This window comes from Ictalurus punctatus, chromosome 5 (assembly GCF_001660625.3).
Source record: "Ictalurus punctatus breed USDA103 chromosome 5, Coco_2.0, whole genome shotgun sequence".
Taxonomy (NCBI): domain Eukaryota; kingdom Metazoa; phylum Chordata; class Actinopteri; order Siluriformes; family Ictaluridae; genus Ictalurus; species Ictalurus punctatus.
In genome coordinates, this window is record NC_030420.2 from 9,090,075 (window position 1) to 9,107,317 (window position 17,243).

The 17,243-nt window shown below is 38.3% G+C and overlaps 1 protein-coding gene across 7 annotated transcripts; it reads right to left on the reverse strand.

The window, feature by feature from the left end:
- Positions 1 to 700: 700 nt before the first annotated feature.
- Positions 701 to 16,171, reverse strand: LOC108265758 (receptor-type tyrosine-protein phosphatase beta). Of its 7 annotated transcripts, XM_053680179.1 has the most exons (13): positions 15,985 to 16,169; positions 13,677 to 13,931; positions 12,832 to 13,135; positions 12,260 to 12,392; positions 11,555 to 11,654; positions 11,362 to 11,452; positions 10,371 to 10,447; positions 8,393 to 8,527; positions 5,101 to 5,223; positions 4,851 to 5,011; positions 4,414 to 4,549; positions 4,192 to 4,256; positions 701 to 2,678 (listed from the first exon to the last, which is right to left on the reverse strand). In XM_053680179.1, exons 4-13 carry the CDS (start codon positions 12,322 to 12,324, stop codon positions 2,408 to 2,410), a joined length of 1,224 nt encoding a protein of 407 aa, XP_053536154.1. In that variant the 5' UTR covers positions 12,325 to 12,392; positions 12,832 to 13,135; positions 13,677 to 13,931; positions 15,985 to 16,169; the 3' UTR covers positions 701 to 2,407. The 7 variants fall into 7 exon arrangements, with proteins under 7 accessions (XP_053536154.1, XP_053536153.1, XP_053536152.1 ...); XM_053680178.1 differs by lacking the exon at positions 12,260 to 12,392 and having other exon boundaries at positions 13,677 to 13,751; positions 15,985 to 16,167; XM_053680177.1 differs by lacking the exon at positions 12,260 to 12,392 and having other exon boundaries at positions 13,677 to 13,837; positions 15,985 to 16,167.
- Positions 16,172 to 17,243: the final 1,072 nt, after the last annotated feature.

Here is a 17,243-nt window from a genome sequence, read left to right on the forward strand (position 1 = left end):
TTTATCATCTCTATTTTCCATGTTTGCTTTTATTATCATGTCATCATTTTCTTCTTCTGTCTCTTCTTACTGTTTACTGTGTTGCCTAAGGCTCAGATGTAAGCTTCCTATTCAGGTCCTGGTTATGTAGTATACACAAGTAGTCTTCATGGCAGTAACCCAGAAGCTCTGGTGGCCCTTTTTCCATTTCCTATATTCAGTAAACTTGACCGAATCCACTCATACAGTATTTGTTACTTTATTTTTCAAAGAGTGCTGCAACAGTGACCATGACATGTTAAGACAAAATGTAATATACATTATATAAAACTCATATGCATATAATGCGTAAAGGAACGACTTGTCAACTTTTATGCTTGTGTTGTGTTTTACCTAATTTTGCAATGACACAATATTGGATGAAGACCAGAACTTCAAGGGAATCGTGTTCCTTGTTGGCTTATATCAGAAGTTAGGAAAAGATGGCCATAAGTTCTCCAGGAGCTCAGAAATCAACCAGAGGATGAAAGGAAGCTTTAGGAAGAGTATGAAGCTTTCCACTTTTGTTGTTTTCTGTGTAGTCTGAATGATGACTTCTGTAACTCAGATCAATACAAGTTTAAAAAAAGATTCTGCTTCAAGCATTTCAACACACTGAGCATGTGTACAAAAATGGTAAGAATACACTTCTCATATACTAGACAAAAAATATGAAATTGAATGAAAATGTAACTGAAATTGTAATATTTATTCATTTAATAACAGCAATAAGTGAATGATAAAAAATGTATACAACTAGAACAGAAAAACAACAGTGAAATTCCTTACTATCCTTCAGTATAGTGTTAATATGTTAGTCATGGAAATATTCCTAGTAGCAGATGTGGAAAACAAAAAGATTCAACTCTCATTTTATAAGGTGTCTTTTGTTCTAATTAAATGGCTAGTTTTTTGTTGTTGTCTTCATTTATAGATTTATTTTGGATTGAATTGGATTTATTTTGTCGTCATTAATGGTGAGTTCATATTGTTTTTAATATTGTTTTAAATCTAATGTATATTATTAATATTTTTTTAGTTCCTTAAATTTGTGTCAAACTAAACCCATGCTCTTAAAAAAGAATATGCATGTATTCCAAAAACATGCTTTTCTTGCAAACAAACACTATGTGATAACACAGAATGTAAGCTTACTAGACATAGTGTAATTCCACACCAGTGAAGCTAAGCTGGTATTCAGGCAAAACAAACTAGAATGTTTCATCTAATTTCATAAAAATCGCAGAAAACAACGGTAAATATACAATAGACATGTGGCCTGTAACATTTCCCATAAATCATCCCAGTGTTAATTGTAGCTACACAAAACACAAACATATTTACACTTGACACTTGATTATAAAAGTATTTAAATACAATATTACTGCTATTTTAAACATTTTGGAAAGATTTATTTTAACATGTGATTGTAGCAGGTGTTAATTTTATTAATGCATGTAATTACATGTAAGTTGCAATTCAAATTCTGGAAGTTTATCCAAGCTGTACAGTTTTTAGCACCCTCACATTAGGAAGATCCTCACTACTTCACCTTGACTCGCAAGTTTACATTGTTGGTCGAGGCTGAAAATGAAGTTTTTGTTGCGTTAATAATTCTACTTCACATCTACGCACACTCCCTGATTATTTAAGAATAGCTCAGTTAAAGCCCAGACCTAAATCCGATTCTTTACAAGCAATATTGGCAAGAAGAATGGGCAAAAATGGCAGAGTCTCCAAAAATGTGCAGCTGTAATTGTGCAGCACATGTCAGTTGTGGTTTTGAGTTATAGGAGTGAATACTTCTGAAAACTATGCATATTTCCTGTCCAATATTTCGTGTATCTACACTTGTAGAAAATGTGGAACCATTAAGGGTTCCTTCGTTGTCCCTCTGTGTATAACCCTAAGTGTTTCCCTTGAGGGAAAGAATGGGTTCCAAGTAAGTTTCAGAGGATATTAAGTTCCCCGTTTTACACAAAATGTGAAAGTCCAATTCTTACAAAAGACACTATTTTTTATTATAATTTGTATTTAATTTTACTATATTTACATTATGGTGTAAAATCTAAACTATGACAAAAGTGTCAATTACAGAAGCTTATTTTGTTTATCCTGCTTTCTGGCTAACAGCTATCTATTTAGCATGATTTGTTTCAGGTGAAACAAGTCACACAGCCGCTGTTGTTTATTTTGGTTACTGTACACAAACTGAAATCCTAGCTAAGCACTAAATATGAGTCATGTTTCTTTGACATGTTCTGAGACAAAATCGGCAACTCAGCTACATATTGAACACTACTCTAACAATAGACCACTGTATGCATTGCTAGTGAGTACCTGTGTGTGTCTGTGTGTGTGTGTGTGTGTGTGTGTGTGTGTATCTGCCCTACAGTTGTGTTTGTGAGTTGGTGAGTTGGGAAGACGGAGGCATTATCCTCTGCAGGAGTTTTCCAGGGTTAAAAGCGTGCAGGGAATCCCGTAGGGATTGCCATGCTGTGTGCTGAGGCTGGGGGGTGTGTGACACTTGAAGAGAGGAGTGAGTGGACTCAGGGCGGTGTGTATGGCCAGAATTTCTCCTCTGCTTTTTCCGTTCCCTTCTGGATTGCCTGTCTGTTTGTGGCTGTGCTGCCTGGAAATGCACCACAGTATTCCGGGTCCTGTTGGCAGGAAAATTGCACATTACTATCTATTAGTAATCTATTATTATGTCAACAGGTAATTGTTTGTTTCTACAAGAGCTCATAAGCTGTGACTTTTTGTTTTATGGTGTATGTGTTTGTTAAAGATAATAAGCCTAATAACCAAATAATGGTTTTAGTGCCCCTCTTCCAGGACCTTCAGGTAGCAACTATGTGCTCTAGTACATTCACTTTGCTGGCACAACTTGCATGCTGGTGTTTCCAGAAGTGGTTGGATGGACGTGAGAAGACGTTGAACAGATTAGGAACTAGGCCTGTCAGAGGGTCACATGCTATTCTTGTCCATCCCATGCTCCCATTTTGTTCATGTGCCTTGACTGCAAAGAGTGTGACCTTGTTCACCAGCAGGGACCACCGGACACTTAGTAGTAAATCCAAGCTTTGAACTTCCCTGCCACCACTGGCCATGGCTCCAACTCCTGTTGGGTGGATGCAGTGTCCTTCAGTGAGCAATTGTAGGTTATCCTCAGGCTCTTAATTGGTTTCTCAGAGATGGGGATTGGGTTCCCATGCACAGAAAAAAGGAATTTGTTTCAGACTTCTCTGAATTACATCCATTCCCTGGTCATGAGCCATCTTAGACCCTGGAGAATCCATATGCACTTGTGTAATGATGTTGTTGTTGTTACAATCAAATCATACATGAAGTCTTTTATGGGCATTGTCAAATGCAATACTTGGTGAAGGGTCCTCTGCATTTCACATCTGCTGATTTGACCAGCATGGTCATGGCCAGGGCAAAAAGTGGTGAAGCCAGTGATAATCCCTTTCTCCAAATGATTCCAGTCAGAAGTGGTAATCCCAGTGGCATGTGTAAGCCAGAATGTGTTGTAATAGTCCAGGATACGGCTCCTGAATTATGCAGTTCCATCAACAATGCCACCATCTTATGAGGTATGGAACCATAGGCATTGGAAATGTCCAGCCATGCCACAGCCAGCCCCCCTGTGTTTACTTCAATTCTTCAATATATAAATTTATATACATTTATAAAATATATTTATAGAAATAAAAAAAATATGTCATTAAATTAAGATATAATTATCTACAATTCATTCTTTCATCCATTCCAGAAATGGGACTACTTCAAATATAACAATTTTCTGAAAAGTTACCACAAATGTATCTGGAATTGCTGTTTAGTATATTGTACTAGGGCATGAAATTTGGATAAAACTTTGGTAAGACATTGTGTCATGTCTGTCTAATTCAAAATTATACTGGTGTGCCCCTTATACAAATGCCCTTGTACATCCGATATAAATGATGTATTTTTTATTTTAATTTGGATTACATACTAATACATTACAGGTGGAGTGGATTGAAAAATGTTGTTGTGTGTGTGTGTATAAGTGTGTATATATATATATATATATATATATATATATATATATATATATATATATATATATATATATATATATATATATATATATATATATGTATGTGTGTGTGAGAGAGAGATTCTCACTTTGGTCTCTCCGTGTTCCCAGCTAGCCAGTGAAGTAGACACTGATGCACAAGTATGTATTGCTCCTAAAAAAACAACACACACATACATTACATAACTTTCCCATGTCATATTTCAATGCACCTGATACTTGTTTTTCCTGACAAAATTAGTATGTTGAGTTGCATCACAAGTGTGTATTGTGTTGATTTGTAAGATGAATTTGTGGGTAAGCGCTCTCACCACATTTTGCACCATCAACACTCTGTGTCTGCGCAGGTCTCGGACAGCGAGATGTACATCAGGCGGAATCCCCCTTGCACAGAGTTGCATCAACCACAGTATTGCTACAAATGTTCCAGAGCGACCTATGCCTGCACTAAATGTGTGCACACACACACACACACACACACACACACACACACACACACACACACACACACACACACACACACACACACACACACAAAATGTATGGTTTCTAAATACAGTTCCAGGAAATGTCAACCTTATCACTGAGAACTCAGAGTAATATTAATCAGATTGTAATCCTTACATCCACCTGAAGTGAGCTAGACTGCTAGTTGATACTAAACTTTTACGTGCTTTACGTGTGTGTGTGTGTGTGTGTGTGTGTGTGTGTGTGTGTGTGTGTGTGTGTATGTTTTGTATCTTTAGACCTGCAGTGAACGACTGTGGGGCCTAAGCGTGGAATATCATCCAGCAGCTTCCGCACATGCTCAGTGAAGTTGCTGAGAGAGGTGTGGTCCTTTGGAACACCCTGATCAGGCCAGCCAGGGTAGTAGTAATGCGTTATGTGTCTATCTGTAGGGCTGCCATGCTGAAACACACACCAGCACCATGATAATTAATGGAGACACAGGAAAATGCATTATATATTCATGATGTTCTTTGTTATTTATGGATCACCTGTCGTAGGTGGATGGTGGTGATGTAGCAATATGGACCATGATGACGGGACATGGTGGTGACCTGCAGAGCCCCATAACAGCCAGTGCCTCTCTCAGGAGGCCAGTACTGATTACACAGCACCTAGACAACCATGCATACATTCAAAAATAGAATAATATACATATTTATACATCTTTTAGATGATTTCTTAACCCTTGTGTTGTGTTCATTTTTTGGGGGGCAATTCCAGGACAATGTCAACCTTAACACTGGACTCACATTTAAACTCACAGTTAGATGGCCAGTAAAGTTCATACATTCTTATTTTGTTCTTAATTTCTATTCAGCCTGTATTTGGCTCCATTCATCCTACCCTCAACCCTGACCAGTTTTGTAGTCCTTGTTGATGAAAAACATCCCCACAACATGATGCTATTACCACCTCGCTTCACTGTAGGGATGGTGTTCTCAAGGTGATAAGTAGTGTTGGATTTCTGCTAAATGTAATGCTTGTACTAAGGCCAAACATTTATATTTGAGTGTCATCAGACATCAGAACTTTTTCCCACGTCTTCAACATGTCTCTTGGCAAACTCCAAATGGGATTACATATGGAGCACCACTCTTGTGGAGTGTCTGGGCTATGGTTGTCTTGTGAAGAGCTTCACCCATCTGACTTATGGATCTCTTCAGCTCCTTCAGAGTTACCCTTGGACTCATGGTTGCTTGCTTCTCTGATTAACTGACTTTTGGTGGACTTTGTATTACAATGTATTTTATATACCTTATACTGGAAATAAACGCAAGATATATTGGATCTTATGAAATAAATGTTATAACTGCATTGATTGGTGGTTAGCACATTTGCCTTGCACTTCCAGGGTTGGGGGGTCAAGTCCTGCCTCTGCCCTGTTTGTGCAGAGCTTGCATCTTCTCCACATGCTTCAGGGGGTTTGTTCCGGGTACTCCAGTTTCCTTCCCCAGTTAAAAGACATGTGTTGTAGGCTGAGTGGCATTTCCAATTAAAAAAAAAATCTAAATACAGCAACTGAAAACCATCCCCGTTGGATCTGCCTAAAATCATCTTCAGAAAGCTTTGACTGGGTATGTTTAACATTCAGCATGGCAAACATTGAGCTTGGTCAGTGTGTCAAAAACAGGATGTTTAGCCAATCTTCATCTATCATTAGCAATAGCTTTATTTGTGTTAAGTGTATATTAGTTAGCACTCTGACAGAGAAGATTGCAGCATTAGTCTTGTGGATCCAGATGCTAGAAAGCACTAGCAAGTGTGAGAGTAGCATAGTTTAAGTGGGGGAACGTTTGTGTGCCTTAGGCAGAGATAGAAAACCTCCAACTCTGGCATTAGCGCCCTCACAGTGGGGGAAATGCATGATGACTCTGTGGCATAATTATAAAGCCAAAGCTAACACAAAGGCTCATGCACAGGAGCACCACGTGTCTCCACTTCACGTGTCAAACAGGTTTGCTCTCCTCAGTGAACCATCCACTGAGAAACCTGTTGAAAGAGCTCTGGCTATAGAAGACTCAGTGTTAACTATGTGTTTATTGGGAGCCAGGGTGCTGGACATAGTAGGTAATCTTAGAGTCATATTTATATGCGTATTTGCATATTTATTTGCGTAATTTGTATAACAAATTATACACACATTCATCAGTCTGAGGTATCTAAGGCTAACATTTTAGAGGTATGTAAATTAGCAAAGATTATGTCCAGTGCAGTAATATTCTCTGGACCCATCCCAGTGCAGTGTGGTGATATAGCCTACAGTAGATTATAGTCACTGAACTGCTGGAGGTCTAGGTGGTGCTTTGAAAACAACTTGGGCTTTATTGACAATTTGAGTATTTTTTGAGAGCAAGACTGGACAGTTGAAGACTGGAAAAAAGACCAGGTGATATTTTTCTTATGCTACCAACTGCAAATTCAACACCTGGAATCAACTACAGACCATTTTATCTTCTTGATTTGTCATGAAACAACAAGGAAACTGCTTATCAGTCAATTGTCCAATTACTTTTGAGCCTGGGAAAATGGTGGGACTCTGCAAAGATGGCTGTAATTCCTAAACGGTTGATGCATACTTTTGTTAAACCCCCTGAATTAAAGCTGAAAGTAGACACTTCAATCACATCTTGATTGCTTTCATTTCAGATCTATAGTGGTGGTGTACAGAGGCAAAAATATGAAAATTTTGTCACTGTCTTAATACTTATGGACCTGACTATAGTAACTCTAGATGGCCTTTCAGTTACACCATGTGCAGGAGTAAAAGACCTTGGTATGATTATTGACTAGTCTCTCTTTTGAAGTGCATTACTAGAATAGCCTTATTTCATCTCAGAATTATTGCCATGATAAGAAATATAATGTCACTACATAATGCAAAGAAAAAAAAAAAGTTCGTGCTTTTCTAACCTCTAGGTTGGACTATTGTAATGCCTTGCTGTCTGGATTTTACAGTAGTTGCACAAGCAAGCTCAAGTTAGTCCAGAAAGCAGCAGCCAGGGAACGAACCAGAAGATATGACCCCATCACCCCACTTGCCACTGGCTCCCTGTAAAATTTAGCATTGATTATAAAGTACTTCTAATGACCTAGAAAGTACTGAATGGTCTTGCACCACAGTACTTGAGCAAACTTTTGTTCTTTTATGATCTGCCACACCTGCTTCAAGAAAGGTTCAGGCTCTTTGTTGGTACCTAGAATTATGAAGGCTACAGCAGGGGGCATAGCTTTTTCTTACAAAGCCCCACAGTTTTGGAATCACCTTCCAATTACTGTTCAGGACTCAGACACAGTCTCATTCCTTAAGTCTAGGCTGAATACCTATTTATTTAGTTAAGCCTTTTGTTAATAGCTTTTTTCTTAGGCAGGTCAGGTTCATGGGCATAAATTTTGGAAAGGTGGGATGTTTGGATACTGTCTCTCTCCACTCTCATGCATTCATTCAGGTTTGTTGATAGGGAGTGGCTGGCTGCTTTATGTTCCAGGGTGGACTCATGTCTGTATTTCCTTAGTCTTTCCATAGTCCCTGCTTGCACTTTGCATGTAATGTACATCTTCTTAAACGACTAAAGGACACACAGGAGCATACCTAATAATCAATTTCTCTCTCTCTCTCTCTCTCTCTCTCTCTCTCTCTCTCTCTCTCTCTCTCAAAGAACATTTGATAACTTCATTTGTGAGTGAGGACACAACTGTCACTATTTGTTTACAACAGGGACATATGTGCTACTATCTGTATTTGTTAAAAAAAACACCAAAATTCCCATACTGTTTTCACACCTTGTCACTCTCTTTTAGTGCTGTCATCATGATGATAACCTGCACATTTTGCTCCCAGACCATGCGCCAGAAATCAGCCATTGTTGATGGCAAAGGAGCCTGAGTACAGATGAAGTCATGTTCTGTACAGCCGCCCTACAGACACACATAAATACACAGTTATATAGAGTGATTAAAATATTATTTACATCCAAGGTTTGTTTTTTTTCACCAAAGATTCCTTTCTTAATTAATCTATTGACTAAATTACTGACTAAATGCTGAATGAATCTGACTTCTGAATTATTCATTCTAGATTGATCAAACTGACATTTGATCCAGTGCTCTGGTCATACACTAACTCCTCAAAAGCATACAGTATATACAGCATCTACATATATTCATTTACCAGACACTTTAATAGGAACACATACAGTATACTGTATATCTGCACATTAATACAATTATCCAGTCAGCCAATCGTCTGACAGCAACGCAATGCAAAAGTCAGATGTCAATGTCATATTGCAGACATAAGTCAAGAGCTTCAGTTCACATCAAAAATTATGATCTTAGTGACTGTGAACATGGTCTTGCTATTGGTGTCAAATGGATTGCTTTGATTATTTTAGATGTCTTGGTTTTTTCACCCACAACAGTATCTAAAGTTTACATAGAATGTTGTGAAAAAAAAAATCCAGTGAGTGGCATTCTGCCAGTGAAAAAAGACTAGACCTTGTTTTTCCAATCTTCAACTGTTTCGATGAATCTGTGTCCACTGCAGCCTCAGATTCCTGTTCTTGGCTGGCAGGAATGGAATGCGATTTGGTCTTCTGCTGTTGTAGCCCATTTACATCAGGTTTTGACAAGTTGTGCCTTCTGAGATGCTTTTTCTGCTCACCATGGTTGTAAAGAATGGTTATTAGTTTTTCTGTGGATTTACTGTAGCCTTCCTGTCAAACTGAACCAGTCTGGCCATTCTCCTCTGACCTGTCTCATCCACAAGGTGTTTCTGCCACAGAAGTGCCACTTGCTACATGTTTATTTTATTTTATTTTAACACCATTCTGTTGAAATTCTAGAGAATATTGTGTCCCAGGAATCATGTTCTGATGTTTGATATGAACATTACCTGAAGTTTGTGACCTGTATCTGCATTGTGCTGTTGCTACAGGATTGGCTGATTGAATACTTACATGAATAAGCTGTGGGGTTCATGTATTCCTAATAAAGCAGGTGGAGAGTGTATAACAAATATGCAAAAAATCCTAATGATCCGTGTTGTTTAGTTAACCATATGGTAATATAGACTGATCCAACCAATCAAGGTCTACAGGAACATCTGGTTGGCTTGAACTCCACAGGGTAGTACAGGCCTAGTGGAAGAGGATACTGTGAAACTTATTGCGAATGGACCAAATGTTCTTCTATTTATTCTAGTATGTCATGCCATTTAAACAGCTTATTAGATAGTAGCACAGGCAACAGCTTAGGGCTCATGATTATGGGCTTAAATTACAGAAATTCAGTTCTCCTCTTCCCTGAAGTGTTATATTCTTGCCTTATTTCTTCCTTCAGTCTTGGCTTCTTGGATTCGCTAGTGCTGTAATTCCATAGCTGATTAGATCATACTAATATTATGACAGGAAGACTAGTTAGTCAGTTGCATCCATCATTCCTTGAGTTTATAGTGTGTCCTTAAGAATGCGGATAAAAGGATCAACATTCTCAATAACAGGCACAGTATTTTGAATTGGTTTTGTGTATATCCTGTGAAGTGAATTACATATTTTTAAGTTGTATTGAGAGCTGAACTAGATACTGAAAAATGAAAAGAGAGGATTTGGTTGACCCTGCATTTGTAACTGATTACTACAATTATCATTGGCTGATTACTGTTCGACTGACTGTATTTTTGATTAAATCTGGGACTGTTACTGTCTAATAAGTGAATTGACTGAATGATTAATAATCTTGATCAGCCCATTGCTTTACTCACAGGCACATAGCTGGCATTGATGTAGTCTGAGTGTGGTTGTGACTCTAATAAAGACAGCTTAACTCTGCAGTGGTCATCTGAAAGACAAAAAGTCAACGTGTTAAGAAACTCACAGCGTCGCAATCAGGAGGTTGTAGATCTACAGTAGGTTAGTACCTTCAGGTTTTGAAAGGAATTTTCCAAACATTTTTTTGTTTGTTTTCAATGTTTAATTCTTGTCCCCAAACACATCTTAAAACTATGCAAGCGAGCTTTGGAATTAGAGAGGAATGCAGCAATGCTGTCTGTAATGGCCTGCTCAGTCACATGACCTAGCTACTTTGGAAGTAGTTTGAATGAAAGGTTTGAGGGAGAGAGCTGTCCAACCAGCTCCACAAGCCGTTTGGGAAGTTCTTAGAGAAGCAGAGCAGAGCTGCGTTTTATTTGTTAAAGGAGGTTTAATTGATGAAGGTATGGTTTAAATGCTTTCTAATTATTGTCACCAATATTTACACATTTTACAGTGTCTCCTCACAATAATCCTGGTTCGTAATAAATGGTTGGTTACATAGTTTGATTGTTATATGTTTATTTTAATGAAAATTATTGTTCAACAGGCCTCCACCCTGAAACACATTAAATATGTTTATACTGGAATATTTGTGACATGCTTAGCGAGTCTGGTGCTAATTTGTTGCAGTTGTGTGATGCTCTGACGTCACAGTGGGACATAGCAAGTGCAGTTACAAAGGTGTTTAATAGGGGGACAAATTTCAGTAATCTCAATTAGTGAAACATTAGTGAAAAAGGTCATGTTTTGCTAATATCGAAGATTATTGTGATCAGTTAAGATCACCTTAATTATAAAAATGAACATGCAAGTCATTCAGGGTGGATTTTTTCTTTAAGGTCTTTTGTTTGTAATTGTGACACCATAGAGTATAAAATTATACTTTATAGATTCGGCTATTTAGCTAATTAAAGTTGGTGAGTAAGGTTTATAAGTACTCACAGGGTAAAATGAAAGGATATCTGTTTTTGTTTTTATTGGCATCCAGCTCTCCAGCCCTGCATGAGAACTCCTTTGCATTGTCACACAGCTCCTAAGGAACATATATAATTATGTAAAATTACAACACTATACTAAATACTGATCTGAAACAAAAACCTTTACTAAGGGCAGGGGATATATCAATTACATTCACCTCAAATTCCCTTTGATATCCTGCATTGCCGTTGGCCGCAAGAGACTGACAATGTGCATGGAACTTCTGCAGAATGTGTGCTCTTGGATATGTTCTTATCCTGAAAAATATGCAGAACCAAGAAACATCTAAACATCCATCCAGATATTGTCTACATTTAGCTAAAACAGCACCGTCATTTCCCTTTGAAGCACCAGATTGTATTGTTGTAGTTGAAGGCAGATATTATAAAGTGGTGCTTAGTTTGAAGTGTGCAAACCCTTTACAATTTTCTATATTTCCTCATAAATAAATTGGGGGGAATACATATTGAAATCGTCGTTTTTTTCAGTAAATATGTTTCCAATGCGGTGATTCACATGAAATTTTCACCAGACATCAGTATTAACTCAAGAAATCCGCAACTACAAAGAATTCCCAACATTAAATCCATAAATAAAGTTATGTGTAATAAAGTGGAATGACCCAGGAAAAAAGTATTGAACACGCTAAGAAAAATCAGTTCTCCAAGGCAAGGTAGGGCTAGGAACCAGCTGAAATCCGTAAGTAGTTAGAAAGTAATTATACCTCCTATCTGTGCAAATTAATATCAGCTGGGTTAGTAAATTGATGGACTATAAAAAGGCTTTTCGTTACCGAAGTGTCACACAAGAAACATCTGGGATGATCGGTAAAAGCAAAGAGCTCTCCCAAGCCCTTCACAACCTTATTGTTGCTATACATATTGATGGAAAACTTCTGAATCTTCCAGTAAGCACCATTGTGGCCATTATCCGCAAGTGGAAGCAACATCACTCCGTCATCAACCGGCAACGCACAGGAGCTCCTCACAAGATTTCTGACCAGGGAGTAAGAAAAATAGTCAGAAGAGTAGCCCAAGAGCCAAGGACCACTCAGAAAGAGCTCCAGAAACACTTGGAGGCAGGTGGCAGCAGGTGCCATCGTAAAATAGAAAACAATAGGCAATGCACTCCACCACTCACGCTCACCCCGCAAGACTCCATTATTAAAGAAAAGGCATGTCGAAGCTCATTTAAAGTTTGCTAATTTGGACAAGCCTATGAAATACTGGGAGAGTGTAGTCTGTTCAGAAAATTTTACTTTTTGGCTACTACACACAATGTTTGGAGAAGAAATGGCACTGCACATCACCCTTAAAACACTAGACCAACAGTTTGGAATTTGGAGGTGGAAGCATAGTGGTGTGGGGCTGTTTTTCATCACATGGTACTGGCAGACTTCGTATAATTGAAGGAGCGATGATTGGAGCCTTTTACCAGAAGATTCCTGAGAAAAATCTGCTGCCATCCACCAGGATGATGAAGATGAGATGTGGGTGGACTTCCAGCAGGACAACGATCCAAAGCATACAGCAAAGGAAACTCTCAATTGGTTGCAGAGAGAAAAAAATCAAGGCATTAGAATGGCCCAGTCCATCACCCGACTGGAATCCAACTGAACAAGATTTAAAGACAATATGTTTAGAAGAATGGGCCAAAATCACACCTGAATACTGCAGCCGATTAATTTCTTCATACAGGAAGCGTCTTGAAGCTGTCATTACAAACAAAGGCTTCTCCACTAAGTATTAAATAAATTTCAGTTAGTGTGTTTAATACTTTTTTCCCATGTCATTCCACTTTATTACACAAAACTTTATTTATGGGCTTTAATGTTGTGAATTCTTTATATTTCTGGATTTCTTGAGTTAATCCTGATGTTTGGTGAAAGTTTTATGTGAATAACCTCATTGAAAATATATTTACTGAAATTTTATTTGATGCATTCAATACTTCTTTCCCCTACTGTATGTAATATTGGATCATTTTCCTCAATAGTGTGAATATCTGATGATGTTTTAGGTCACATTTATGCAGATATATAGAAAATTCTAAAGGGTTCACAAACTTTGAAGCACCACTATAGTTAATAAACAGATTTCTTATGAGGCCCCCTGTGGACATCATAACAGGAAGAAAAAGAAAGACAGAGACCAGTATGAAGTGAAATGAGAAGAATTTGTGGAAATAGGGAGGACATGGCTCATCGGCATGAGGCTTCCCACAAACATTGGCTAGGAACTCCATTTAGCATGGACAACACTATACTCACACTCGCTTACCTCATCTTTGACTAACTTTTTCTTGAGTCCAGCCAGATTGCATGCAAATTGTTAAAGTGTCACTTCCTTGAAGCCCTGAGGATGAAGCCAAAATGCTGCAAAGTTGTCTTATGGTCTTGGTTCAGAGGACAATCTCCCCCTGAAGTCATGAGGCTCAGCCACTACAGGCCAAATGCAGTGTGTTAGAAATTATAAGCCGATTTGATTCAGAGTGGGGTTTTTTTTGTAAGCAGTTTCTATGTAACTTGAGATCCTCTGAAAAAAAAAAAAAACAGTTTCATTCATGGACCCTGAAAAGACTGAAAACCCTGTAAGAATTCATCATTATTGTCCTCTTCAATTGTCAATTGCTCAAATACCCTCAAATAACCTGGTCTTCTACTGTTGTAGCCAATCCACCTCAACGTTCAATGTGTCATGCATTATGAGATGTTTTTCTGGTCACCACAATTGTACAGAGTGGTTATCTGAGTTAATGCAGCCTTTCTGTCTACACGACCCAGTCTGGCCATACTCTATCGACATCTCGATGTTTTCATCAGCAGAACTGCCACTTTACACCATTCTGAGTAAACTCTAGAGACTGCTGTGTGTGAAAATCTCATAAGATCAGCAATTATAGCAATACTAAAATCAGCCTGTCTGAAACCAGCAATCATGCTAAAATCAGTGAAATGACATTTTTTACCCCATTCCGATCGTTGATGTGACAATTACCCAAAGCTGCTGGCCCGTATCTGCATGATTTTATGCTTTGCACTGCTGCCACGATTGGCTGATTAGATAAATGTATGAATTAGTATGTGTACAGGTGTTCCTAATAAAGTGTTCAGTGAGTACATATTCTGACTACACTTTTTCCTCAGACTATTTTTATATTCCACCTGTTGATGCTATTAAGTTCCCAGCAATATATATGTGGTTTTTGTTCTTGTTTTGTCTTGTCTTGTCTAAAATGTTCTTTTAAAAATGTTACAAATTTTTATTAAAGTGCTACTTCAGAGTCCGCTATACATATTTGGAGTCAACTGTTACTTCTAGGGAAATTTCTGATACATGACAGTATTGTGGAGTATTGTATCCACATAAGTGTCTTTCTAAGAACCTTGTTGAATTTCTATAAATACAGACGGGTGTATAGGATGTCTTTCGATGCTGTAGCATTACGATTTCCCTTCATTGGATCTAAGGGGCCCAAACCTGTTCCTGCATGACAATGCCCCTGGGAACAAAGCAAGGTCCATGAAGACATGTTTTGCCAAGGTTGGTGTGGAAGAACTCGAGTGGCCTACACAGAGCCCTGACCTCAACCCTACTGAACACCTTTGGGATGAATTGCAATGCTGACAGCACAGCAAGTCTTTTAGTCCTACATCAGTGACTAGCCTCCCTAATGATCTTGTGGCTGAATGGGAAAATTCCCACAGCCACATTCCAAGATCTACTGGAAAGCCTTCCCAGAAGAGTGGATGTAAAATGGGATGATCTAAAATGACATTAGAGGTGCGATGGTCAGGTGTCTACAAACGTTTGGCCATACAGTGTACATCATCACTGACATACAATAGAAAAATTTGTGGGCTAGTTTCAGGACATTTTGTGCATTTTTGAGATTGTAGTTGGGCTAGTAATTTTGTTGAGACCTGGCAACCCTGCAAACACCTTACTAAGACATTGTATATTGTTTTTAGCTTTATTTTTTTTTACACGTCGGTGTTTGCAGATTTGCATTCGAAGGATCTTGTGGGTAAGAAGGATTAGTCAGGATGCAGTCCAAACACAGAGATAAACAGACAGTGGCTCTAGAGCAATGCTTGGACCCTTAGAATTACTAGAACAGAACTACCACCATACTATGTGACGTGAGATGGCCACAGCTGGAGAGTAGGCTCTTTGCATACTACAGTTTTCTGTGATACTAATAAAGGCCAATATTGCAATGTCAATCAACAAACAGTAGATTGTGTAGTCACTACATCTATACACACACACACACACACACACACACTGTGTGTGCGGAACTTCCACTGACATAATGATTACTGTAACCAGTTAATACAATGCCTACACCTAGTCCTAACCCTAACCTCCGTAGCAGAAGGGAATATTTTTTTTATTTATTTATTTTTTCAAATAAATTGTGAGGACATTTGGTTCTTTTGGTCCTCACAATGCACCAAAAAAATACATACACACAGACATAACAACAAAAGCAACAGCAAATTAATCTAACTTACAGCTGTCAATGTTAAATTGACATTTTGATATTCACTAAAACAGAAACCACTTATTAAACCAACTTACTTACCTAACAGGGAATGTTCTTGATGTGAATGTTCTCAATGAACAGTCAGATTTAAAAATAAAAAAAAAAAGAGTTGTGTTTGCATATGGAGCGTGTGTACGCAACGATTTGGAGTACATCTGAGTAAGACTTACCACATACCGGTTTATCCTGTTTGAGAATCTCTCTCTCTCTCTCTCTCTCTCTCTCTCTCTCTCTCTCTCTCTCTCTCTCACACACACACAATCTGTCTGTCTGTCTGTCTGTCTCTCTCTCTCACACACAATCTGTCCGTCTGTCTCTCTCTCACACACATACACACACAATGTCTCTCTCTCTCTCTCTCCCTCTCTCTCTCTCTCTCTCTCACACACACACATATAATCTGTCTGTCTCTCTCTCTCTCACACACACACATATAATCTGTCTGTCTCTCTCTCTCTCACACACACACACAAGCTGTCTGTCTGTCTGTCTGTCTGTCTCTCTCTCTCTCTCTCTCACTCACCCCCACATACAGAAAATCTCTCTCTCACTCACGCACACCCACACAAAATCTTTCCCTCTCTCTCTCTCTCTCTCTCTCTCTCTCTCTCTCTCTCTCTCTCACACACACACAAAAACAATCTCTCTTGCTCAGACTTAGAAGATAATTTGTATATTTAAAAGAGTTCAGAAGAATACCTGCTTCACAGTAGTATCCTAGTGTTATTAACGCATGTTAATATTTATTTTTTAGCCAACTTTGAGATCCAACCAGCTCAACATAGGATTCATGGGTGTGGAAAACCAGCATGTTTCTAAAACTCTGAGCAACAACAGGATGGTGGATTCTTTAGAAATCTTTGATTTCTACTGTCATGGTTTACATCACATTTTGTGAAAGAAAAACCAAAGTGTGTAGCGCAGGCTGATTATTCAATTGGACTTCTTTTTTTATGACTGGTGTAACACATCACACTTTGTATGTTTGCATATGCCATAACTTCAAGAGAGTAGATTCCTGTAAATAAAATAATGATACAATTATGTGATCATATAACTGTGTCACAAACATGAAAAGCGAGAAAGAAGTCGAGCTTGCTGTGATAATTAGAAGCCAGATACCACCCCCAATGTGAATAGACATAAATTGATATTTTTAGGAATTTTTCAAGTTCAAGTTCAAGTGGCTTTAACCATATACAGCTGGTACATAAAACCAGACCACATGCTAACCACATGAGACGTCACAGAACTAAATAAGATCTACATATTTTTACATAAAGTGCACCTGCCAACGT